Here is a 24,419-nt window from a genome sequence, read left to right as displayed (position 1 = left end):
AGATTCGTCGTGTCTAGTTATTTAAGTACCTATGTATGGTAACCGCACATACTAACAGCCTATCAAAAAGCTCCAGCAAGCCTATTACGGATCGCTTTATCCACATTTATCCACGTGATAAAACAACTGTCACTTTTTAACTCTGCGGAAGAGACGGACACCGTTTTATCACGCTGTCACGTAGACAAATACGACCATCATAGCCGTACTGGTTTTACTGGCTTATATAAGTTTAGTAAAAATTTCCGCTATTCTGTTTCAAATTCAAACCATTTTTGAGTTTTATATGTTTTCCGAGCAAAGATTGAATTGAATTTTAATTTTACTGTAAGTACTTGATAATTAAATTAGCAAATTACTACTTTGCCAGTGAGGCTTAATTAATTAAAGTTCATGTTTGTGTATCAACTCGCACTGTGACCCAGACGTCATGGATAATTTATTGCATTATAATTGTAATCGATAAGTACGAGTATGTATACTGTAGAAATTATTTAGGTACATATAACAAACGAATGCGCCAGTCGTTGCCAAGTTTTGCATCCGGGCAGATTCGCGATGTTACTGTGTATACCGTTATTAATTTTAGTGTTACTTATTGGATTGCATTTGCACTTTAAATATAGTCATGCAGGCCGACTAATCGCCAAAATTCCTGGACCAAGCGGATGGCCTCTAATAGGAAACATCTTTCAAGTTTTATTACCGCCAGGTTCATAGATCGTCGGTATACTTCTAAAACATGATAACTACCTGAAACATAGTTTAGAGAAAACGCGAGTTGAAAGTTTGATCCTCAAATAAGGGAATTTAGAAACGCGTTTTGACTAATCTACTTTCACACTTAAAATTTTTGGATATTAAAATTGTCTATTAATTGACAAAAGTGATATTTTTAAACCGAAAAATATAAAATATTTTCCAACAAAAACATGGCATGTGTTAGTTATCATGTTTTACTTGCATAAAAAATGGACTGATTTTTGTGTATTTGTTTATAATCGTATAAAAAATAATAATATATAATTAAAAAAAAAATAAACTAGTTCGCACGGCATTATCAGCAAATTATAAAAACTAACGTAGAAATAAAAATTAATAAATTACATGCAACGTGTAATTATTTACAGGTAAACAGTTATAAGTGATTCTAATATTAAAATTTTTGACTTTTCTCTCCTTTCTTGAAGAAACATATGACAATACACTCCTTATTAACTAAATTACTTCAAAAAATTATGATACTGATTTTGTTAGCGTTTACCGAGCATACTTAAATCAGTTTTAAGTGAATTTAATATTATTTAGTTGTATAATAGATCGCGTATTGAAAGAAATGCCTACAGGTAAATAATAATTAATAATGTTATGATATTTTACCAGTTGCTATAACTAGCTTCTTAATTATAGATACATACAGGAAAAACATGTTAACGTTACTTTATATATTTTGCATGACCAGTTTTATGAGATATGTTGTTTTAAATACCCTTATTATTTTTTACGTGTACACTAAATTTAATTTCCTGTCTGTTAGTACTTTTTTACACTCTATAACTTTGTAAATAATAAACATAAATAAAAAAAATGTCACATATATATTTAAAATAATAAAATGTGAACAAAACTGTATAAACAACTCATTTTTGACCATTTTGTCAGTTATCATGTTTTTGAAGTATACCGACGAGATGTTATATCGACGCTTATCATGAATAGTGACACAAAACAAAATGAAATGCCATTCGACTTTAAATCTTACCAGTAAAAGATAGAATATTAAATGCAATAGCATTTCATTTTTAGTTGTACCACTGTTCATGATAAGCAGCGATATGTCATTCTTATTCATTAATTACTTAAACGAGTAGGCATAAGAATATAGTGGACCACCTACATTGTTGAAAATCGCCAAGGGTAAATAAAAGCATAAATAATAATAAACAGTATGAAAATAAATAAATGGGTGTGTGGTATTCTGGGGGCTCTGTGGGAATTTGCTGAATCTTGAAACAACAAAACTGCTGTGCCGCGGATTTTAAGTTTGTATAAAAATATTTTCCATAATGTTAATATCCAGCTTGGGAGAAACATGGGTACTATGTACGTTTGTATGAAGAAGCGGTTGTATCCATTATCTTCTTAAGTCTAAAACGTCTACGAAGTATTTTATTGAACTTGGGTACACGTATGTTATGTTATGAACATTATGGTTTCAGATGAACTATTTTTATATGCAAGAAAACTGCGAGCTGAGATTAAAGGACCAATAATAAAACTAACTTCTTTCAATATTCGGGTTATTAACATTTACGACCCACTGGATATCGAGGTAAAATAGTTATAGTCTTATGATTTGCAGAAGTAATATTACTTTTAAGTAATATAACTTTACAAACAGTCAATCATGCTATTTTTTAGAAGTCTGTAGTCTACATAAAATACTATTACCTATTAGTATAACTATTTAACCTGTTTCTAGTACCTATTGAAGGGAATTATCAATTATCATACTCTAAACTGTTTTTCAGACAGTACTGTCTACAACCCGTTTTAACGAAAAACGCATTCCGTACACTTTCCTAGCACCCTGGCTCGGCCAAGGATTACTAGTGAGCAACGGCAAGTATGACGATAACGTACCGTGATATGGTTATATTTAATAAATATTAAATACCTAGTTAGATTTTATGGGAGTCTTGATGGATTATGATTATATAATAGATTTACCATTTACTTATTCTTAGGTTTAGCCATTAAAATAGTATCTTGTACTAATAGGAAATAAATGGCACCAAAGGCGAAAGCTGCTAACTGCGGCGTTTCACTTCAACATTCTGAAGCAGTTCAGCCACACGATCATCGAGCAGACGGAGGACCTGGTGGGCTGTGTGCAGGCCGGCCTCGGCAGCCCGAGGACCGATTTGGTGCCTATCATTACCAAAGCAACTCTTCGCATTATGTGCGGTAGGTATTTTTTAATATAAATACAAGTATATAGCAGTTTGATATAGTGGGATAATAGTAATCATGGACATTTGGTGCATTTTTTTAGAGACTTCCATGGGTACGTCATTACGTGAAGGTACAGAATCAAAAAAATACTTTTCAGCGCTCCATACGATTGGTTATTGTATAGTCAACCGAATGATCCGACCTTGGCTGTATCCCGATGGAATATTTTACATGTCTGCATTTTGGAGAATGGAAAAGTCTGCCTTGAAATATTTACATAACTTTACAAACCAAGTTATCCTAGAAAGGAAATTTTCCAAAGCTACCAATGAGAAAGTTAATGACGGTTCGGAAGTGCATGGTCAAAAAAAGAAACAAGCATTTTTGGACTTGCTTCTTGTCAACGAAAGGGATAACAAAATAGACGAGAATGGAATTAGGGAAGAAGTGGACACGTTTATGTTTGAGGTGAATGATTTACTTACAAAAATACATTTTCATGAAGAGGTTTTATAACAATTCAAAATCATATTATGATTTCAGGGTCACGATACAACTGCTATGGCGCTTTGTTTTATGATAATGAGGATCGCCAACGAACCAATTGTCCAGGTACAGAATTTTGTTTATTTGACTGTCCTCACAAAGTTCTCCGGAGTTGAAGTTGTTTTATAAATAGGTATATGTTTTTTCAGAATTGTATTTACGAGGAGCTCCAACGTATATTTGGCAACGATAGTCATCGACAAGTGACATTTGAAGACCTGGGCGAGATGAAGTATCTGGAGTGCTGCATCAAGGAGTCCCTGCGCCTCTACCCCAGCGTGCCATTTATCGCTCGCCACATTACTGAAGACGTTACTTTAGGTAAGTAAAATTATACGTAATGGGTGCCATAATTAAGTACTAATTCAGCAATACAATACAAGTGACCCATCAAAAATACGATTGGGATCACTACGGTGTCGTGAATTGGTTAAAAATACACGTGTGTTTCAACTTTCATTTTTCAGGAGGCTATAGAGTACCAGCTGGTACTATTTGCCAGATCAACGTGTTCGATATCCACCGAGATAAAGCTGTTTACCCAGACCCTGAACGATTTATACCGGAAAGGTTTTTTAAAGGAAAACGGCATCCGTATGCTTACATACCATTTAGCGCTGGACCAAGGAATTGTATAGGCAAGTAATTTACTATAATTATAACTAGTGGCTAACAGACCTATAAGTATAGGTGCCGAAGCCCAGGCTTCGAACCAGCATCTCAATTAATATGCAGTTGGTTAAAAAAAAAGAATAAGATCAGCAGGATGCGACATTACGCATTAATCTATACATATAATAAAGCTGTAGAGGGTCAAAAGTCTGTACATGGAAGATATTTGGAAAAAAGTTGGCTGGGGGCACTTAGAATTGATAACAGAACACGTTCCAACAGTTTTTAGAATTTTTGTCTGTTTGTCTGTTTATCTGTTTATCTGTTTGTCTGTTTATTTGAACGCGCATCACGTGAAAACGGCTGAATGGATTTTGATGCAAACTTTACTAATCTGTCGAGAAAATCTCCGGCCAGGTTATAGGCTATAAAAATTCAACCCTTAAAAGGGGGGGTAGCCACAACACTCGCTTGATTTGAGTTTGCCCCTGAATCTTATGGCGCTACTTAGGAAGGAGGGGCAAACTTTTTTCAAATATGTGCTACCACTATTGAGTACCCTGGTAAACTAACAGATGGCGCTGAATTTGATACGGTAGTGACATGAATAGCCACCGAGGAAGGTTTTTGCCAAATTAACTCTAAGTTTAGATGAGGGGGTACGGACATCAACAAATTTAAGTGAATAATTATGTCGATTTAATAATATACAACAAAATTAAACGACAGTAAATTAATTTCCCCTCATTGCACAGTGCCATCTTTTTTACGACTACCCGAAAAAAAGAGAGAGAGAGTGTATTGTGTTTTCAGCGTTCGTGTTTGTACGTACGTATATATTTATTTATCTGAGTTTCTTTATTACACCTTAACTTCTGAATGCCTTAACCTTAGCCCGACGTACGTGACACGCTGTACGCTTACCAAAGCCGTAGCCATAGTCAAACCTTCGGACCAGTGCCGGATTAACCAATAATCAAAACAAGCACGTGCTTGGGCTCCACGTTGAGGGGGGGCACCAAAATGCCAGGTTGAAAAAGTAGAACAAATTTTAAAATCCGGACAGACACATCGTTTTTACCACACGATTTTTTTTTAGCTGTCCAAAAGCTAATTTGCTAAAATAATGGCGCGTAATTCTTTGGGAAACAATCGGTAGCAGAAGAGTCGTGATTACATGCATAGATTCGATTTCAACCCACTCTTTTGCGGTTCGGCGTTAGGTCTTATGCGAGGCCTTCTGCCTTACGGCAAAGCATTGCATCTTTTATGCATGAAAACAACCTCGCTGAGACCCTTAAATATCGAGCCCTATGCGAATAGAAAACTGTCCCATCCATTCTTTGTATGAAATCCTGGATTCGCGCCTGTTTGGGACTAAAAGTAAAATCGCGTTTTTTATATCGAAAAATTTTCGCGCTCGCTTCGCTCGCGTTTATAACTTTCTAAGATATGATACAGGTGACATTTGGGTGGCGACTGCAGCAGCATTACTCTGTTGCAACGTTACTGCTGCAGTACTGTCAATTTTGTATGAAATCCTGGATTCGCGCCTGTTTGGGACTAAAAGTAAAATTGCGTTTTTTATATCGAAAAATTTTCGCGCTCGCTTCGCTCGCGTTTATAATAACTTTCTAAGATATGATAAAGGTGACATTTGGGTGGCGACTGCAGCAGCATTACTTTGTTGCAACGTTATTGCTGCAGTACTGTCAATTTTCGTCATAAAATGATCTGACTTATTTCCATACTAAAAGTAAAAATATACAACTGTCTATCATATTGCGTTTTTATATCGAAAAATTTTCGCGCTCGCTTCGCTCGCGTTTTCAATCACTTTCTAAGATACGATAAACGTGACATTTGGGTGGCGACTGCAGCAGCATTACTCTGTTACAACGTTACTGCTGCAACAATGTCAATTTTCGTGATAAAATGATGTGACTGATTTTCGTACTAAAAGTAAAAATGTACAACTGTCTATCAAATTACGTTTTTATATCGAAAAAAATTCCCGCTCGCTTCGCTCGCGTTTTCAATTACATTCTCACCTGAGATATGATAAAGGTGACATTCGGGTGGCGAATGCAGCAGCATTAGGTACTCTGTTGCAACATTACTGCTGCGGCACTGTAAATTTTCGTGATAAAATGATGTGACTGATTACCACTCTCAGCTGTAATGTTGCAATGAACTTCACTCAATTTACCGAAAAAAAAAATCTTAATGACCCTAGGGAGAGGAGGCACCATGGTCTAGAAATGCTTAGGGCACCAAAATATCTTAATCCGGCACTGCTTCGGACTTAACCCGACGTATAGTCCGTAGGTTTCAAACAGAGCCCGACGGCTAATTCTATTGTCTATTGTTAAGTAAAACCGCCGTGCCACGTGCCACAACTACCTGCATAAAAAATAAAATACTTCGGTTACTGAGTACCGGCGAGTCGAACACTACAGAACCAGTCTAAAATGTGTCATCGAGATGCGTAACAAAGGCGTGTTATCGGAGAGCGCACCTACACTGATTTTTTGAGCGTTGGACTAGCCCGCGCTCAGGTGCCAGATAGAATGAGTAAGACCCTTTTTTCCGGGTAAGTAGCACGTGCGGTTTTACTTAACAATAGACAATAGGATTAGCCGTCGGGCTCTGTTTGAAACCTACGAACTATACGTGGCGCGCTGTACGCGTTCCAAAGCCGGGCGCCTACGGCACCCTCATACTAAAAATGTCGGGCGTAGACCGACGTACGTGATACGCAGTACGCGTTCCAAAGCCGGGCGCCGCCCTCATACTCAAAGCGTCGGGCGTAACCCGACGTACGTGAGACGCTGTACGCTTGCCAAAGTTGGGCGCCGAAGGCACCCTCATACTCAAAAATGTCGGGCTAAGACCGACGCACGTGGCGCGCTGAATGCGTTCCAAAGCCGGGCTCCTTCGGCGCCCTCATACTAAAAGATGTGGCGCACTGCACGCGGTCCAAAGCTAGGCGACTTCGACTTTCTCATACTAAAAGAGTCGGGCGTAGTCGGACTACTACAAATCGCGCTCTAAAAAGTATGAAACAATAAGATAGAATTATTTTAAGAAATTATCATGCAGGAAATTATAAATGTTATAATTTTTTGAATAAAAAAATACAGCGTAATGTAATTTACTATTTTTTATATATTTAGCAGCTTACTGACACAAACCGAATTCCACGCGGGCGGAGCCGCGGGCACAGCTAGTGTTATATAAATTAAATGGTCCTACGGATGGGAACTTGTTGTTTCAAATAAAAGTAGGTATCTTGAGGTGACGTAGACTGCCATCTTTATGTCAACTTTTTAATTCGATTTTCTACTGATCCTATACGTAATCAAGTACCTACTTAACAATAACAAAATAGTGACACTAGCAAAAGTAGCAAGGAAATTAAACTCAAATCTCAAATAGCTTTTGTAGTAAGTAGGTGTACCTAGTTATTTTTTCAAAACTTTATATAGCTGAGTCAGAATTTTGTATAGGTACTTAGACGAAATGCTGTAGCACAAAGTTGAATGACCAGGCGTAACATAAGGACCACCGACGCTATAAATAACGGGCCGAGGGTTCCTCTGATAAGGAGGCCAGCTATTCCTTTGTCCTACACATTATTCAAATGCAGGAATTTATGCAAATGTCTTGTTATAGACAAGTACGATTATTACATGTTATATGTAAATTGTACCTACAGTTCCAAGGTACTGTTATTTTTAATTATTCAAACCAACTGTAGCTGTGTAAAATTTCGTCATGGTTTCATTTATTTATTTATTTTTCATACCATTGCATTGTCAGTAGCAATAAAGGTGTGTAGGTCCTACCTAAATCATCTTTTAGCAACTAATAAAATGATAACAGACAGGTGGCAGGTGCCAGAAGCAGGTCAGGTGCAGGGAAGAAATACAACACTTAATAATCGATTATTTAGGTTTAGGAGGCTCGACTGGTAGTATTTGTAATACGTACCTATAGGTAATTAAGTACTACTACTACATGTTTTAATGAAATGTTTTCCAGGTATGAAGTTCGCTATGATGGAGTTGAAAGTGGTGATGTGCGGGCTGTTGCGGCGGTTCCGGTTGGAGCCAGTAACGCGGCCCGAGGATGTGCGGTTCACCGGCGACCTGGTGCTGCGGGCCGCGCACCCGCTATACGTCCGGTTCGTCAGTCGGGACCCCAGCGACTGCTGATGTGCGAGGTACTGCGGAGGTTCCTACTGGAGCCGGTAGCGTGGCTCTCGGTCTCCACAGATGTGCCGTTCAGTTCACCAGCCACCAGAATCCCACAAAGATATCATCATACCGATGCCACCGTATTCGAAAAAAAAAATCAGCAAATACCGGTACCGGTCTTTTGACACTATAAAATTTTCCCGGTTCTCATATTCCCGGGAATTCCCGGGAGCATGCCCTGGTCGTGATGTCGTCACAGAAAATTCACATTTCCCATCCCACGCTGTTCGTTGTTGCCGCTTCTACTTTCGCCACCACGCACTTCGCACATATCCAATTATACCCAGCCTATTATTAATTACTGTGACAGCACTGACAGCTAGTATACTTATTTAGTTATAAGACAAATAATAAATACTATACAGTGTGTTTTTTTTAAGTGGGACAGTATGGGGAAATCCTAAAGTATAAGAGATACAGGGAAACTGTCTTAGGAAACATTAGGTACTTTTTTGTGAAAAAAAAATTGGTATAGTCAAAATTTTGGTCAAGTGTGAGTTGTCCCTAAAAATGATTAATTTTGATGAAATTTTTTTTTGACGCACATCTACTCAGTTTCATGAGGGGATCATTTTATTGTATGGGAAGAAAAAAATCGGGACAGCAGAAGTTAGGTAAATTTAATAAAATAATTTTACATTAAAGTAAATGTTCAAAGTGGCCTCCCTCTTGTCGAATGCAGGCACGAGCGCGTTTCAGAACACCTCTGGTAGCTTTAGACAAGGCGTTGTGATGTATGTTGTTCAAATGATAATGCACTGCGTCTTTTAACTCTTGTACCGAGTTGTAAGTATCTGCATAAATTCGACCTTTAAGGTACCCCCAAATGAAAAAATCCAACGGTGTTAAATCGGGTGAACGTGGTGGCCATTTAATAGGGCCATTTGTGCCCATCCAGCGATCAAGAAAATGTTCATTTAAAAACTGTTTCGTAGCGATACTATTGTGGGCAGGGGCGCCGTCTTGTTGGTAGATGATATTATTCAAATTATTTAATGGAATTGCCATATCTACTAAATCCACAGCCATGTTTAATATTTCCTGATATTTTTGACTATTCAATGTTCCATGGTAAATTTTAATGGCAAAGATTTTATTATCTAATATTGCACACCAACAATTAAAGGAAAAGCGGACCTGGTTATGGGTTGCCGTAGTTCGGAAGGGGTTTGTACGTGCCCAAAAATGATTATTTTTTCTATTGTACATGCCATTGTTTGAAAAATTGCATTCATCTGTCCAAATAATCCGGCTTGGAAAAGACGGGTTTCTAATCGAGCATGCTACAAACCACTGGCAAAATGCTAATCTCCGGTCAGTGTCTCCTGGAAGCAATGCTTGTACAAGATGACCTTCTATGTAACACTTGTACTTGTAAGCCTTCAATACCTTTCGTACTGTAGATTTATGCACACCGATAGTGTTAGCAGCTTCCCTCAATGAGGCTTTTGGGTAGGCTTCAAAATATCCTAAGATTGCGATAGTTGTAAATTCATTTATTACTGTGGCTCGTCTCTTCCGTTTTAATTTAAAACAGCCTCCCTTTCTTAAATTTTTCACCAGTTTGTCAAAAATTTTGCGGTCCGGTTGATCGCGGTCCGGATAACGTTCCCGATACCACTGTAACGCATTCACAGAGCTACGATAATTTACAAAATACGCTTCAATTAAATCTACTTTATGCGAGTTTGGTAATTCCATGACGAAAACTTAACATAATGTTAACTTTAAACAATGAAATATCAAGTAAAATACTGTTTGTTTCAAGAAGTTCCAAATTTAAAATTTGTTTTTTTTTTAAATTAGATTTGTAAGGTAAGGCTCGCGTAAGAATATCTTAAAGTATTTTAATCCTTTTTAAACCAAATAAAGTGTTCCAAATTCAAATGTAAAACTGGAATAGGCAATATTTTTTAAATAAAAACCTTGCAGTGGGCAGTGGTTTTCAATTTACACGGGTTGTAAAAATGAAAACGATTTTCTTAAATTTGACTAACTTCTGCTGTCCCGATTTTTTTCTTCCCATACAATAAAATGATCCCCTCATGAAACTGAGTAGATGTGCGTCAAAAAAAAATTTCATCAAAATTAATCATTTTTAGGGACAACTCACACTTGACCAAAATTTTGACTATACCATTTTTTTTTTCACAAAAAAGTACCCAATGTTTCCTAAGACAGTTTCCCTGTATCTCTTATACTTTGGGATTTCCCCATACTGTCCCACTTAAAAAAAACACACTGTATATAGGTAGATATATTCTTAATAAATACTATAAATAGGTACTGCATATCTACATAAATACCATGTAACCGGATATGTTGTTATCTATTTCAATTAGCTCACTGTACCCAATGAGTTGTATTAATCCTAAGTAATTCATAATTAATATAGTTGTATCAATCATTATATATTCGTATACATGGATAGAAAATATATAAACTATAAAAAAAAAATTGGCGATATAAATTGTTTACCTAACTGTATCATATTATCATGCATTTCCTATAATTTATTGCATAGCAAAATAGTGCGTTTGCCTGTATTTACCATTTTATACAAGCATAATAATCATCCATCGGGACCAGTGGGACTGATCGGGATCAGTGGCGAGCAGTCGTGTTGGAGGCCAAGACACACTTTGGGTCGCTGCGCCAGAGGAGTAAGTAAGTAAGTAAATAAAAATCAATATAGGGGAGAGCGGGGTTAAACGTGCCGGAGGTAAGTTGATCCGATGGGAATAGGAACGCAAGTAAACCATGGAGCGATTTGTATGATGTTTGTCGCGAAAAGTCAGACCACTATGCGGTTGCGGGAGCCGTTTTCGTTGCTTCCATTATAGTAGAATAGTAGTTATGGAAAATAAGTCAAAAACGAGGGCACAACGAACCCCACGGATAATCACATTTTTGCTTTGGATTTTTTTTACTATCTGTTGATAGTACACAACAAATTATCATATATTTCGACGAACTGAAAAATACTCTTTTAGCGTGTGTGAACTGAGATTTAAATATTTGACGGATAAGTTATAAATTTTAGCAACGGAACAACCCGCCCCATAGCGGGGTTAGTTGTTCCGTTCCGACCTATCTCATTAAAAAAATTCTGGGTAAGAAACTGTTTAACGATGCACAAAATAATATCTCTACTCAGAAACGCAAATAATCATTATTTAATATAGCGCAACCCACATACCTTATTCACACTGTTTTCATAGATCAGATTTGTATTTTATGAAAATCGGCACGTTTAAGCCCGCTCTCCCCTACAATAAAATTAAAGACCATTTATTAGGCCATTTGGCAGTCGAGAAAGGTAGATTTTTATAAATTAATGTTATTACAGTCTGCGTACAGATGTACTTAACCATCGTATTTTCACGGTAACCCAAGAACGTGTTATGCTTATACCTACTTGTGCCGTTCTCGATAACGTTACCTATCTGTTTTGTATGGAGAACGTTTTGCTCGAGAATATTCGACATGATAAACGAAGAACATTCTCGAGAACGGCACGACTCTAGTGATGCTATTTCAATCAGTTTCACTACCTTAAAAAAATACTGGGATTGACTGAAGTAGCATGACTATTATTATACCTACGAACGTTTCTGAACGATACGATAAAGGATTGTTCACGATATTTATATCAATGATTGTCAATGAGGTAGCCCGCGTCACTGGTAATATTGGGAGCCGGTCGGCGGGTACACATAAATACCCATGTCGTCCAACTTCTGTTGCAACTCACGTTCCTCTTGGACCAGAGCCTGTAATGATCGAAAATTGAGTTAGTTTCGACGACTACTTCAGCCTAGGTTAGGTGGCCTAGCTTTCTAATAGTTAGGGAGGCGAGGTAGCTAAATGGCGTAATTCAACGGCGCCGTCGAGACCTATCAAAATCGAAAGATAAAATAATTTCGAAAAGAAAAGCTCGTATGGCAAAAACCATTTTAGCGGTGGGTTTGGCGTGTACGGTTTTTCAAAAATGTTAAAAAAAACAGTTACTTGGGCATTCTCGAGCGCGTCAGATATTCATACTACGTATGCCCCGAGTGCCTCTGATAACAACGGTATACTAATCTGCCGGTTTGCGTGGTGGGGGTAGGCATATAAAGTAGTCAAAAATGCAAAAAAAAAAAAATTTACTCGAGCGCGTCAGATTTTCGGAAGGGGTGTTAAGTAGGCCCCAAGGAAGCTTCCTTTAAAAAAACTGACGATTTCGGCGTGACGATAAGGTACGATGAATTTTTGAAAATACAAAAAAAAAAGTTTTTTTGAAATACTCGAGCGCGTCAGATTTTCATAGGGGAGGTTTATCTCGGTATCCTGAAAGCATATTTTTTTAATCTGACAAAAATGTTGGTGGGTTCTCTTAATCTGACCGATTTTATGATGCTTCAAGTCAAAAAGTTTTATCTTTGGACAAAAATGTAAAGAGACCTTTTTTGTGTAAAATAAAATTACCTTTTTTGTTTATTTAAACTTTTTTTTTGTAAAATGTATCGTTCGCGACTTATATGCCGCAACGCGTTCTTAGGAAGACGAAATGGCTCCTCCACACTTTCGGTCATGCGGAAACCGGCAGATTTTGTATTTTTAGTAAGTTTTAGATTATATTCTTCAAAAAAAAATAAAAAAAAATCGCGCTCGAGAATGCCGGATTAACGTTTTTTTTTTACAAGTTCGCGACCCTATAACTCGGCGGCGTCAAGGACTTATCGTCAGATTAGTTAAATTTAGTCTTTAAACACTAAAATCAACCCCCAATATCTTAATCTGACGCGCTCGAGTATTTCAGACTATCCATTTTTTTTTTACTAATCTGATCGTCTATCCTAGGCGCGCGTCACTACATATAGAGCTAAATACTTTACAAGGTTGTTCTATTAGGTCTAAGGTATATCTCATATCTTAAACTGCCACGCTCGAGTATTGCCGAAAATTCCCCTATTCGCCTCCCTAACTATAAATTGATAGTCGTAGATCAAATTCTTTTTTCTTTCATATTTGCAGTAGGTACATTAGGTACATAAAATGTATTCTTTAGATAAGAGCAAACTAATAAAATAATGTTTAGATACGAGCATTTCAAAAAATGGGGAGTAGGCCTAACAGTGGGACAATCGGGCTCCTAATAATAAAAACATAGCAAATTACCTAATACCCACTGACAATGTCAATGAAATCATAAATTCTGAAACGCCTGCAAACAGCATGTTCTGCTAATATCTACGTATATTTTCGTTAGTATTAGGTACTGTTAGATTAAGTTAGCCAAAGCTAATAGCATCTAAGGGGCTATTTAAGCAAATTAAGACAACTCACATAGATAGGATCGGCTCTGAGAGTGGCGTGGTTTTGTTCGCGAAGCTCCTGCAGTGACGTAAGCAGGTTCACGGTGTCCACGTTAGCATTTGTTAATTGGGTCTGAAATAAGATAAGCTGTCAAATACGGTAAAAAAAATAATACACGTCACTGACGATATCAAAATCAAACCAACAAAATCGACTTCAAAATAGATGACAATTAAAGTAGGTAGCTGAATATTTGTGGCTTCCCATCGGAGCAACTCTTGCTTTGTAATAAGGACGTTTTTATCTGAATTTCTAATATAATTTCAGATGGAAAGGACCTTATTGCACTTGAAGCATAAGGACCTTCTGTGATGGAAGCCCACATTTACTTAGGAGGCATTAAAGCTGCAAGGCATATTAAACTCTGCAGATGCAACACACGTGCATCTTGTTCAGTTCTTCCCAGAACGTGCAGAATATTGAGTAATTTTCTTTGCGCTACGATGCGGTTCTTCAAAAAGCGGGTATTCGGGGTTGTCAAGGGTCGGTAACGCAAAAGCTGCTCCTCCAAAGTTGCTTATGTTTATGGTGACGGAGACCGCTGCCCATCAGGCGGATCGTCTGCTCACTATCACATAAAATAAGGTGCACTCACCTGCAACTCGAGCATTTCCTGCAGCTGATCGCGGGAGGCCTGCTGCGCCTCGTTCAGCAACTCGTTGTACCTGCTTTCGGACCGAAGCTCGTTTTCAAGCTCTATGGCTAACACGTCTCTCTCCCCGACTATCTCGTCATCTGGAATTAGAGAATCCAATACGATTTGTTTTGGAATATAGCTGTTATTTTTGTCCATCTATGTATGATATCTATTCGCATCAGTTATTTATTTCTCTATAAGTAAGTAAACGCCTGTATTTCGATATAAGTGATATAACTCCATTAAGAAACGCTGCTGTTACCTATATCAATTGGTTTTTATTTCTTATGATAGGCCAAAAGTCAGCCAAAAGACACAGATAGCATGCTAAAAGTAAACACGATTACCTAATACCTACCTTCTTCTATAGCTAAGCGTATGATGTCGTTCATGCGGCGCCTCAGCGCCTCCAGTGCTACTCTTTCTGCCTCTCTGCGCTAAATAATAATAATAAAAATTAAATGGGTCTACATAATCATGTACATTACTTTACATACATGTAAATTAGCTAAGTTGCTTTTGCATATACTCGTATCCAGAACTAGAAACGTTTGCGAGTGTGTATTTTTTCAGATTTACAGGAGTAATAAACCTTATTTTTTATGTATCAAAGTTATATTAATTTAGTAGGTAGTAGGTAGTGTAGGTAGGTCTCATGCTTTTAAAACGATATTTCCATATACATAAATATACTAAGTTAAAGAATATATTTTCAAACTTCTGTCATTTCTGGATAAAAGTAAGTATAGGTTTTTATTGTATCGTACGCCAATGAGAATAGAAAATATGCGTACCAACTAAAAAGACAAATTGTAAATTATATACCTACTCATATTTCGAGTAACATCATACATGTGCTAATATTATAGTATTTTGACGCCACGTACAAAAAATAAAGTAACTAAAGGGGTAGATGATAAAACAAAAACTCACCATTTCTTCTATCTCATGGCAACTCGAGATCTCAGCGTCACTTATATTTTGATTCATCTCAAAATATTACACTATTATTCAATAATTATTAGAATTCTTAGCAAAACTGGTAATGATAACTATATACCTACTGCATGTGCATTTGCACCGGGCCCCGGATTCTGTTAAAATTGAACTATATTCACAATTCAGCGGGTATTTATGGTATAGAATAGATAACGATTAGGTACCTGGACAATGTGTGAGGTGGGGGTGTCCGCTGCCCGGACGTATTGGTAAATAAAATAACACGTTGTGATTATTAAGTGCAGTCCCTAGTGATGATAAACTTAAATTCCCAATTGCTGAGTATAAACAAGTAGGTTATAGGCAGACTTAAATAGTTATTTGTTTTACAAGGGGGCAAAGTTGTTGTTTAACCGCTCGTGCTAATATTGATACCCGAGCAAGCGAAAGATTCCAAAATTGAAATCGAAAAATGGAATCTTGAGCATTGCGAGGGTTTCAAAGCACGGGGGTTAAACAAAATTTGCCCCCGAGTGAAACACAAAATTTTTCACCACACCATCCCGAAGCAAATATTAAATGTAAAATATCAAACAAAATCAAACCAAATCAAATCCAAATGAATGTTATTAAATATTTTATCATCCAAAACCATAATTTAAAAGTCAATTCTACCAGCAAACATAAGAAAACAACACAAAATTAGCATTTGATTACTTTGCCTCACATGTGAATAAAATGTAACTTTGTTATCAGTTTTTGAAGTGCAAAGTAAGTCTTTCCGACCTGGTGTGGTGAAAAATATTTTACAGTGCATATGGTCCTATTTTTCCGCACTAGTACGAGAAATAGCACTTTTCGTGCGTATGTCAAAAGTTTAAAGGGCCATATGTACTGTAAAACGTTGTACGATACACGTGCGAATAGGTAATTTGCAACTCGTGTCGATTTAAAACACTCCCTTCGGTCGTGTTTTAATTCATCGCAATTTGTTTCAAATTCCCTCTTTTCCGCACTTGTATCGTAAATAACTATTTCCTGTGATCCTCTATTTCGCGAGAAGGTATACTCGAGTACTATTTAACATGAGCAACTGGGAATATTCTAATCTTATGGCAGTGGCTCGGGTATATCAAGGTATGGGAAAGGCTATGGCAATTTACTACGAGTAGGTTACTTCAATTTTGAAAATTTTATTGTTCAATTTTGAAATTTGCTCCCATACGATAATGGTGTACCTATCCCTGATTTTTGTAAGTACGTGAGCAAACTGCTTTTTTCTGCTGGGGTACCGTACAAAATGTAACTTTTATCTGATCAAGTTGTTAAATATTAATATGTTAATTAAATTAAATACTTATGGTTCTAATAAAGCCACAAAATAGTTAAAAAATCGACATGATTTTTTTTAAATCAATTTTTCTTTCAAGGACACGAAATCAGTGTTCTAAAAGTTGATTCATCCAGGTGCCATAGCATTGTGTGTTCCTGTTCATACATATTATGATAATTATATTCATTAATAATATTATAATTATTATGATAATTAGGGGTTGTGGACAAATTACGCGAGGTGTTTTCGGCTACTTTTTGATCAGATATACAGGGTGGAAAGGCACGACGATCCTTTCCGCAAAAGGGGGATTGTTTAGCCTAAGCTCTATATTTTCTCCATAGAAACTAGGTTAATATGGGCAACCGTTTCTAAATTATGGCCTTTTAAACATCCATGCAAAAAACTACTTTGTTCTAACCCTAACAGGTGACAGGGTCAATGAACTTACTTGTAAACAATCAATATACGACAGGAAATTGTAGTAATTTTTTGCCATCCAACTATTCTTAGGTCTGCTTACAACACGGTAAGAATCGTAGCAGGATTTTCGCTTTCTTAGTGGTTCCACTTGTTCAATACTTGAATTAAGTAGTTATGTTATTCCTTAATATTAATAATACTAAATACAACATTGTTTACAACGACAGTTCAAATTGTGACATTGACAACCACTCAAAAGTACGCAATCGTCTTATAAATATCTCTGATTTCCTTGACTGATGAAAAATTTTTAGTTTCTTAACACGTTTCACAAAATTATTTTCGAATAATTGGAAACTATCTAAAATAATTAAAAATTACAAGTAGGTTGTGTTTGATGCAGCAAATGAACTTGCAAAAATGAAATACTAAGAATAAATCAAGAATAAATACTTCTTAAATACCTAACTAACAAACCTTCTTGCGTGGTAGGAAATAGACAAGACGTCTGATATTTCAAATTAAATTGTCATTGAACTTCACTTCATATTTACTTTATTTCATATTCTTCAAATAAAAATGCCGTTGTTAGATGCTCGTGGTTATTTAAATTTGTGGGGCTGTGTAAAAGATATGGTGTACCAAACGGAATGTGAAACTGCGGACGAAATGAGACATTAAAGGCTAATTGCTGCTTGTGACAATCTGCGGAGGAAAAATGACGAAGAGCATACACTTATCGCATGGGCAATGTGCTCGGGCTCGGGTGCGGGCTGCGGCGTACATTATAAGACAGGAGGTACATTTGGAAACCGCGCTTCTCTTCACATACGCGCGATAGTGTTAAATATTGGCAAAAAGTAATTATCTAAGGAAGTAATGAAATTGTTTGTAATATTTTTGCATTCATTTGATTTATTTGTCATTTATGCGTCATTCATACATCATTGCGATTCTGTCAACGATCGGAAAAAAGCGTAAAGTCCCGAGCTTTCCCGACGGAGATCCTTAACCTAGCCGTCATGTGCACATGCTATAGGGTTATCACCAGAGTTAAAAAGTAGAAAATTTGGTATTTTTATTTTTTAATCAATTAACGATTCTTACCATTACCAATCTGCTCAGTATCACTTAAACGACCTAATACTTCCGGGAAGGATCGTCGTGCCTTTCCACCCTGTATACATATTTACCTAATTTTGAATTTCTCAGTTTTCGGTAAATACTGCATGATACTGCCAATAAACAAATACAGCTTTAATGTAATTTGTAAATTTATAATATAACAGTCAGTTAACGGTGAATTACGTATGTTTTTAGTTTACGTTTTATAATCCATTAAGGGTGACTCACACTAGAACGACCCGTTTCCGGGCCGAGGTTTCAGACACTTCTTTTTCTTTTTTCTCCGGTGATGTAATAAAAACCATTAGATATTAGGTATAACCTAAGAATTGAGAGAAGATAAAAATAATAACACGTCGTTTTCAAACTGTATCACTAATAAATCTATTTCAATATCAGTTAAAGTCTTATCTCCTTTATTCGTTAAAACTGCTTACCCTAGTGTGTATGGCCAGCTTACGCCACCACACATGCATGTAACTTAAATAATAAAACTCCTTAATTGTCGTAGTGCAACGGAATTACATATTAATAATAATTACAGTTTTTAAGTATGTACATTTTTTTTGCAATTCATCCTTAGGTACCACTCTTGCAAGAGATTAATTAATGCAAAAGTGAAAAAAACGGGTACCTACTTAGCAACCTAAAATCTTCTAATATTGTAGTTTTGATGCTTGTCATCGTCTATCAGTATTCAAAATGTTACCTATTAATGAAGTATTTCAAGGATATTACAAGCCATTATCTGCTCGACTATCGCACTCTTTTTCGTAATTAAGAATTATTATACCCTCGTACACGTGTTACAGCTGCGTTGGGACTTCAGGTGCCGCTTGTTCCCAAGTTTCGTATTCCAAAACGACTGAAAAACAGGATTTTGATTAGGGTTAAATGAAATAAATCAGTCCGGAAGAGGCATATTTAAAATTGCAATTTACGTACATATGTATATTAATGAGTCATGGACAAATGGAACGCAAAGGTTTAATTACTGAATTGCAGGCACCTAAAATAATTTCAAAATTAGTAAATAAACTTCTTTTTTGCGTTCCTCTAAATTAGTCCGAGTGTACCTAAATAAAAATAGGCATAGGTATTTACCTACGTCAGAGCGCGGCGCGCTCATTCTTTCTTCCGTGGTATTTACCTACTCGTATAGTTTTTTGCACAAAAACTCTTTCTTATAAAATCCTCCTGCATTTCTTACCTTTAGAGCCTTTCTGAATTTAGTGGACATTAGGCTGAAGAGAATTGGATTTATTGCGATGCTAAACCAGCTGTTGATGTCTGTAACTCTATATCCGAGCCCCCACCACTGAAACCCAAGGAGAAAAGAAAATGACTGTTAAAGACAAGTTTAATAGTGTCCTTGTTTGTTTCCTTGGATCTGGTGTGAATAGGTGCCGGGTAATAAGTATATAACAACGACAATAACACTAACAGTAAGTTATAAAGGACTAAGATTATTATTAATTACTAATATGTTTGACCTTACCTCAGCAGAATCTTTCAGCTGCTGGACGTCCAGGGTGGCGACCATGACTCGGATGGCGAAGAACGGCAGCCAGCAGATTAGGAATGACAGCGTCATAGCTACTGCAATGGAGACAAAACCACGACACTAGGTATAGGTATGTAACCGCAAATAATGCCTTAAACATCGTTGCCTTGCCATCGATGCCTTAATTTACACTTGCCTAATAAGGTTTCATAGTAACATGTTTTAACCTTACTATTAAATTGGAATGTCGGAGTTAGGTAGGTACTTTAACAAGCATTAAAAATATTGTATAACCAAATTGAGAAATTCCTCCTTTTGGAATTTTGAAGTCGATTAAAAAATATTTAACTGCACTATTTGAATAAGTTTTTCTTAACTTTAAAAATGAACGTGGTCACCCTAATATAAAGAGACAAATGTCTCCCCGCGAGCTACTCGGCTCGTTTTCTAAAATAGTTTTCTCAGTCTGTAGTTGAATAACACCAGGTATATCTGTACATGCACTTACCTAATAATTTGTTAACTTTGCTTCTGGGACTTCGATAATTGAAAATCTGATTACTTGAATAGTCTTTCGGTGTTACATTAACTTTTACTGCGATCATTGTATATACAAAAGTCATTATTAGAAGTGGTATCAGAAACGTTATAAACTTATAACTGCTAGCACTCCGTTTACAACCCTGGATAAAGCGGTCGGAATCGTGAAACATATGCTTGATTGTTTTGTCGTAATTGCTGAAACTGTAAACACTTCTGGGACTGTCTCCAAAATAGCTATAAGCCACAGTACTACAATTATTTTGGTTACTCTGTGCCACATTGGAGTTGATTTCAATAATAAAGGGCGCATAATGGCCATGTATCTCTCAATAGACAAGGCCGTTATGGTCAGGATACTGTTGTTCCACGAGCAGACCACACACACGAAATATATTTGGCACGCTAGCTGGCCATAGATGTAGGCGTCACTCAGTTTCTCTTGCACCGCCAGTAGGATGCAGAAGGTGACGATCAAGTCCGACACGGCTAAGTTGAATAGGTAATAATTAGTTGCAGTATGCAAAGATTTGTCGTAGTAAATAACAACGCACGTAAGCAAATTTCCTATAAGGCTGATCGTAAATATGCAGAACATGGATATTGCGTATATCACCTTGGAGTATACATACTCTTTCGGCAATGCTTCTTCTAAAAACTCAGCCCACATTGTATAGTTAAACTCGCGGGATGCAGTGGAACTTTGGTGAAACATTGTTAACGATAAGTTGACGATTTCGGTATTTAAATTCACTAGGTATTATATCAATCGCAATTTTTAGTGGCATTTCCATGCACTCTACGACGCGGTACAATTTCTAGTGAGCTCTATGTGCGCACGCTATTGTTTGCTCGTAGCGTTAAACGTTAACTTGTTTGTCCAATGATGTAGATATACACTTAGATTAATTGGATTAGCTAGACAATGTTTTTTTAACCAACTTCAATATTTTTAAAAGTCCTCATTTCCTTCTCAGTTTGGTTGTATTTTTTATTATTTCAATATTTGTTACCTCAGAACTACGTCACTTCTGAACCTTTTTATAACAGCGGTCGGCAACAGTTGGCCCGCGAGTTGCCCTGGCTATTTTGTATGTAATATTAACAAACGACAATGTACATTATAGTCACAAATATTAACAAAGTGCGGCCCGCTTCTCTTACTTCGGTAACTTATTCTATGTGGCCCTTGGCTGCTAAAAGATTGACTGCTGTTTTATATTATCGTTTTTAAATTATATGTATACTATTTACTAGATAAGTCTCATTTCTGTCAAAGTTTGGATTGATGACGAATCGAGTTAAGTAATTTTTGTATTTTCATCAAGAAATCTATGGCACGACAAGTCTCAATTCGTGCTAATTTTAATGTTATGAGATGCACTATGGTTTAACATGATATTTATCGCATTACCAACTGTTTACTGACATCGGTTGTTTTCTCTGTTTAAAAATTTATAACTATGTACCTAGATGAAAATTAAATGAAAATCAAAAAGGTTTACAATATGCACTTTTACTATATTTCATTGAAAAAACATAATTAATAACAAAATTAAAATGTATCCTAAAGCTAAAAGTACCTATAAAGCTAAGTCTAATACTACCTTAAAAAACATAGCCTAGCTATGATATATTAGGCTAGATCACTCTGTGAGAATGCTCTGTGATTAAAATATTAAATTAAACAATAATATAACAAATACATTTTTAGTTTGCCTAAGAAAACATAAGTACCTACCTACTTTAATAACATTGTATGGACTCCGTATACCAGAATATTGTATACCTACTTTCATACCAAGAGCAGGAAGCCCGGAAATGCTCTTTTTATTCTTCGAAATCATCAGTCAGGCAATGCTACAATTATTAGAATTCATCCCTTAGGGTGCAATAGTTATATTTGTTCAACAAGGGAGAATGTCATCTATAGGTAAAGAACTATTTTGCATAGACCCAGTAGTTTCGAAGATAGAGAGGGGAGGGATTGTCATTTTTTGACTATTTTCTTAAATAACTTCTAAACTATTTAAAATTACAAAAAAAAATATTTGAGATTCTCAAAATAAGCTCTTTCATTTGATAGGTAACACGATATAGTTTAATAAACATTATTTTTTAATTTTCTCATTTAAAATTCATTTGTTTACGTTTACGTAAGATGTCCGTCTTTGGGTCACAAATTTACATATGTGTACCAAATTTCAACTAAATTGGTCCAGTACTCCAGTACTTTTGGAGAAATGGTCTATGACAGACGGACAGACAGACAGACGCACGAGTGATCCTATAAGGGTTCCGTTTTTTTCCTTTTGAGGTACGGAACCCTAAAAATGATTAACTTTCAGAGTATGAGAAATGTTTTATTTTTCAAGTAATTAGTTTTCTCGTTTTTGTTGACATACAGCAAGTCAAATAATTGGCTAAGTATAATTGTTTTTACGCAATAACGGTGTTACTTTACTCATGTTTATTTGGTTCTTCATAGCCCACTAATTTTTCTGAGTAATTCCACAGATCAGCGGTAAGTTTCTTATTTGTAGCCATTCTAGTCATATATCTCTCTTTACAATCTATGAAGTACTTTCCAGTAGTAGTCGCAACTTCCTTCGCTACCGCTAAGTATATAATTGTTTGAGCCCCTTCCACAACATTTCTCGAAGAAATCCAACAAAGAGAAGAAAACAAAAACCGTTCAAATGCACACGATGTAGCACAGATGTTAGTCATAATTATCCCAGGGTGTACGGCGTTCACCGTTACACCTGATCCTCTCAGCTTTCGAGCTAGCTCAACGGTAAACAAAACTATGCACAGCTTACTGTTGCTATATGTAAACATGTCCAAGTAATAGCCTTTCTTATTTATATGTTCAAAATTTATTCTCCCAAAAAAGTGTAAAGTGGAACTAACATTTACTATCCGGCTCGCCCCGGTTTTCTTCAGTAGAGGCAGAAGGAGAAGAGTTAAGAGAAATGCTCCGAAGTAATTGACTTGCATCTCTTCGACGATGCCGTCCTCCGTGAAACGATCCCCGCAGCCGTTGACTCCTGCGTTGTTGACGAGGACATCCAGTCGCTTCTCCGTGTTGTTGATGTCCTCAACGAATCGTCGCACCGACGCAAGGGACGACATGTCGAGATGCTTGTAGACGACTTCTGGGTTACCTGTCTCTTTGATGATTGAATCGCGGGCAGCGAGCGCGCGGTGCTCGTTCCGACAGGCCATGATGACCCGACCTCCACGTTTTGCCAGATCTTTGGCCGTTTCGAACCCTAACCCGCTATTAGCTCCCGTCACTATAATAACTTTGCCTGTCATAGACAGCTTTGACTTGCACGATGTTTTACTTATTAACACAGATAGTTTTGTAACAAGAATAATAACTAAAACAAACACCACAAGTAATTCTCCTCCCATCTTGACGACACTGAGCGCACACGACACGTGTGTTTGTCTGGTTGAACGTTGTAAATATCGGCCTGCGTTTCAATTATGTAGTACAGTGCCCTTTATGCAGTCTTAGTATCTACTAGTCTCACAGTAAACTGTCCAATGTGCATGATATGACTCTATTATGAGCCGCACACTTCAACAATTTGTGACGTGAATATAGTTATCTGTTTATGGTTCCGTGATGAACTTGAAACTGTTGACCTACTAAGTACTAGTCTATGTTAAGCGGGTGATACTCGTATCCTAGTACATAATATGTTATTAAACTACATTAAACAAGATATTACAAGTAAGAAAGGTGGTTGATACAGAGAAGATGATATCGTCGGGTGCATGACAAGCAAAAGTCAGTAAGTACTATCAAAAAATTAAAGTGACAATGTACTTTATTACACTTGTAACACGGTTTATTGTCCAATAATTTCAATGGTGTTAGTTAGTGACTTTTGCTTATCACCCGACGATATTTCTGTTGCTCTATCTCGCAAAAACGATTCACTGGATTTGACAGAATAAATATAGACTGTGCTTTTCATTCCGTAATAATAATTAACTGAAGTAACAGACAAGGTGGGTGGAAGACTATATGGCTGTGGTAGTCGTTACTAACAGGCCAATTCTAATTTTAGATATTATATCAGTTCATATTGAAATCAAGTCTAATAACTAAAACTCGAATTGGCCTGTAAGTCGGGGGGATAGGCTAGTTTAAGAATTTTATGATAAGTA

At 36.6% G+C, this 24,419-nt stretch overlaps 4 protein-coding genes across 5 annotated transcripts; 1 reads left to right on the top strand and 3 right to left on the bottom strand.

Annotated features, from left to right (window-relative positions):
• Nucleotides 1-488: 488 nt before the first annotated feature.
• On the top strand, nt 489-8,375 carry LOC134670598 (cytochrome P450 4C1-like). Of its 2 annotated transcripts, XM_063528402.1 has the most exons (9): nt 489-712; nt 2,220-2,332; nt 2,532-2,622; nt 2,782-2,967; nt 3,056-3,423; nt 3,499-3,567; nt 3,651-3,822; nt 3,969-4,139; nt 8,158-8,375. In XM_063528402.1, exons 1-9 carry the CDS (start codon nt 559-561, stop codon nt 8,328-8,330), a joined length of 1,497 nt encoding a protein of 498 aa, XP_063384472.1. In that variant the 5' UTR covers nt 489-558; the 3' UTR covers nt 8,331-8,375. The 2 variants fall into 2 exon arrangements, with proteins under 2 accessions (XP_063384472.1, XP_063384479.1); XM_063528409.1 differs by lacking the exons at nt 2,220-2,332; nt 2,532-2,622.
• A 3,660-nt stretch (nt 8,376-12,035) lies between these two features.
• LOC134670587 (uncharacterized) lies at nt 12,036-15,588 on the bottom strand. The gene is made up of 5 exons (XM_063528391.1): nt 15,304-15,588; nt 14,729-14,807; nt 14,329-14,468; nt 13,704-13,805; nt 12,036-12,145 (listed from the first exon to the last, which is right to left on the bottom strand). The coding sequence occupies exons 1-5, from the start codon at nt 15,358-15,360 to the stop codon at nt 12,053-12,055; spliced, it is 471 nt and encodes a 156-aa protein (XP_063384461.1). The 5' UTR covers nt 15,361-15,588; the 3' UTR covers nt 12,036-12,052.
• A 2,799-nt stretch (nt 15,589-18,387) lies between these two features.
• On the bottom strand, nt 18,388-20,340 carry LOC134670578 (neuromedin-U receptor 1-like). Its single transcript, XM_063528382.1, has 4 exons — nt 20,203-20,340; nt 19,689-19,789; nt 19,401-19,508; nt 18,388-19,055 (listed from the first exon to the last, which is right to left on the bottom strand). Exons 1-4 carry the CDS (start codon nt 20,315-20,317, stop codon nt 18,978-18,980), a joined length of 402 nt encoding a protein of 133 aa, XP_063384452.1. The 5' UTR covers nt 20,318-20,340; the 3' UTR covers nt 18,388-18,977.
• A 1,394-nt stretch (nt 20,341-21,734) lies between these two features.
• LOC134663522 (retinol dehydrogenase 14-like) lies at nt 21,735-23,787 on the bottom strand. Its single transcript, XM_063519918.1, has one exon. The coding sequence runs from the start codon at nt 23,652-23,654 to the stop codon at nt 22,695-22,697; it is 960 nt and encodes a 319-aa protein (XP_063375988.1). The 5' UTR covers nt 23,655-23,787; the 3' UTR covers nt 21,735-22,694.
• Nucleotides 23,788-24,419: the final 632 nt, after the last annotated feature.

This window comes from Cydia fagiglandana, chromosome 1 (assembly GCF_963556715.1).
Source record: "Cydia fagiglandana chromosome 1, ilCydFagi1.1, whole genome shotgun sequence".
Lineage (NCBI taxonomy): Eukaryota > Metazoa > Arthropoda > Insecta > Lepidoptera > Tortricidae > Cydia > Cydia fagiglandana.
The sequence above is the reverse complement of the archived record's forward strand: the minus strand, read 5'-3'. Positions and strand labels throughout refer to the sequence as shown.

Excerpts from the sequence above, each read along its gene's own strand:
- LOC134670598 (XM_063528402.1), top strand. The coding sequence starts at position 559 with ATGTTACTGTGTATACCGTTATTAATTTTAGTGTTACTTATTGGATTG. Across the intron at positions 2,333-2,531 it reads ACGACCCACTGGATATCGAG|ACAGTACTGTCTACAACCCG; the intron begins GTAAAATAGTTA and ends ACTGTTTTTCAG. Across the intron at positions 4,140-8,157 it reads TGGACCAAGGAATTGTATAG|GTATGAAGTTCGCTATGATG; the intron begins GCAAGTAATTTA and ends AATGTTTTCCAG.
- LOC134670587 (XM_063528391.1), bottom strand. The coding sequence starts at position 15,360 with ATGAATCAAAATATAAGTGACGCTGAGATCTCGAGTTGCCATGAGATA. Across the intron at positions 13,806-14,328 it reads AGGAAATGCTCGAGTTGCAG|ACCCAATTAACAAATGCTAA; the intron begins GTGAGTGCACCT and ends ATCTTATTTCAG. Across the intron at positions 12,146-13,703 it reads TCAGAGCCGATCCTATCTAT|GCTCTGGTCCAAGAGGAACG; the intron begins GTGAGTTGTCTT and ends CGATCATTACAG.
- LOC134670578 (XM_063528382.1), bottom strand. The coding sequence starts at position 20,317 with ATGACTTTTGTATATACAATGATCGCAGTAAAAGTTAATGTAACACCG. Across the intron at positions 19,509-19,688 it reads AGCTGAAAGATTCTGCTGAG|TGGTGGGGGCTCGGATATAG; the intron begins GTAAGGTCAAAC and ends CTTGGGTTTCAG. Across the intron at positions 19,056-19,400 it reads AATTCAGAAAGGCTCTAAAG|TCGTTTTGGAATACGAAACT; the intron begins GTAAGAAATGCA and ends CCTGTTTTTCAG.
- LOC134663522 (XM_063519918.1), bottom strand. The coding sequence starts at position 23,654 with ATGGGAGGAGAATTACTTGTGGTGTTTGTTTTAGTTATTATTCTTGTT.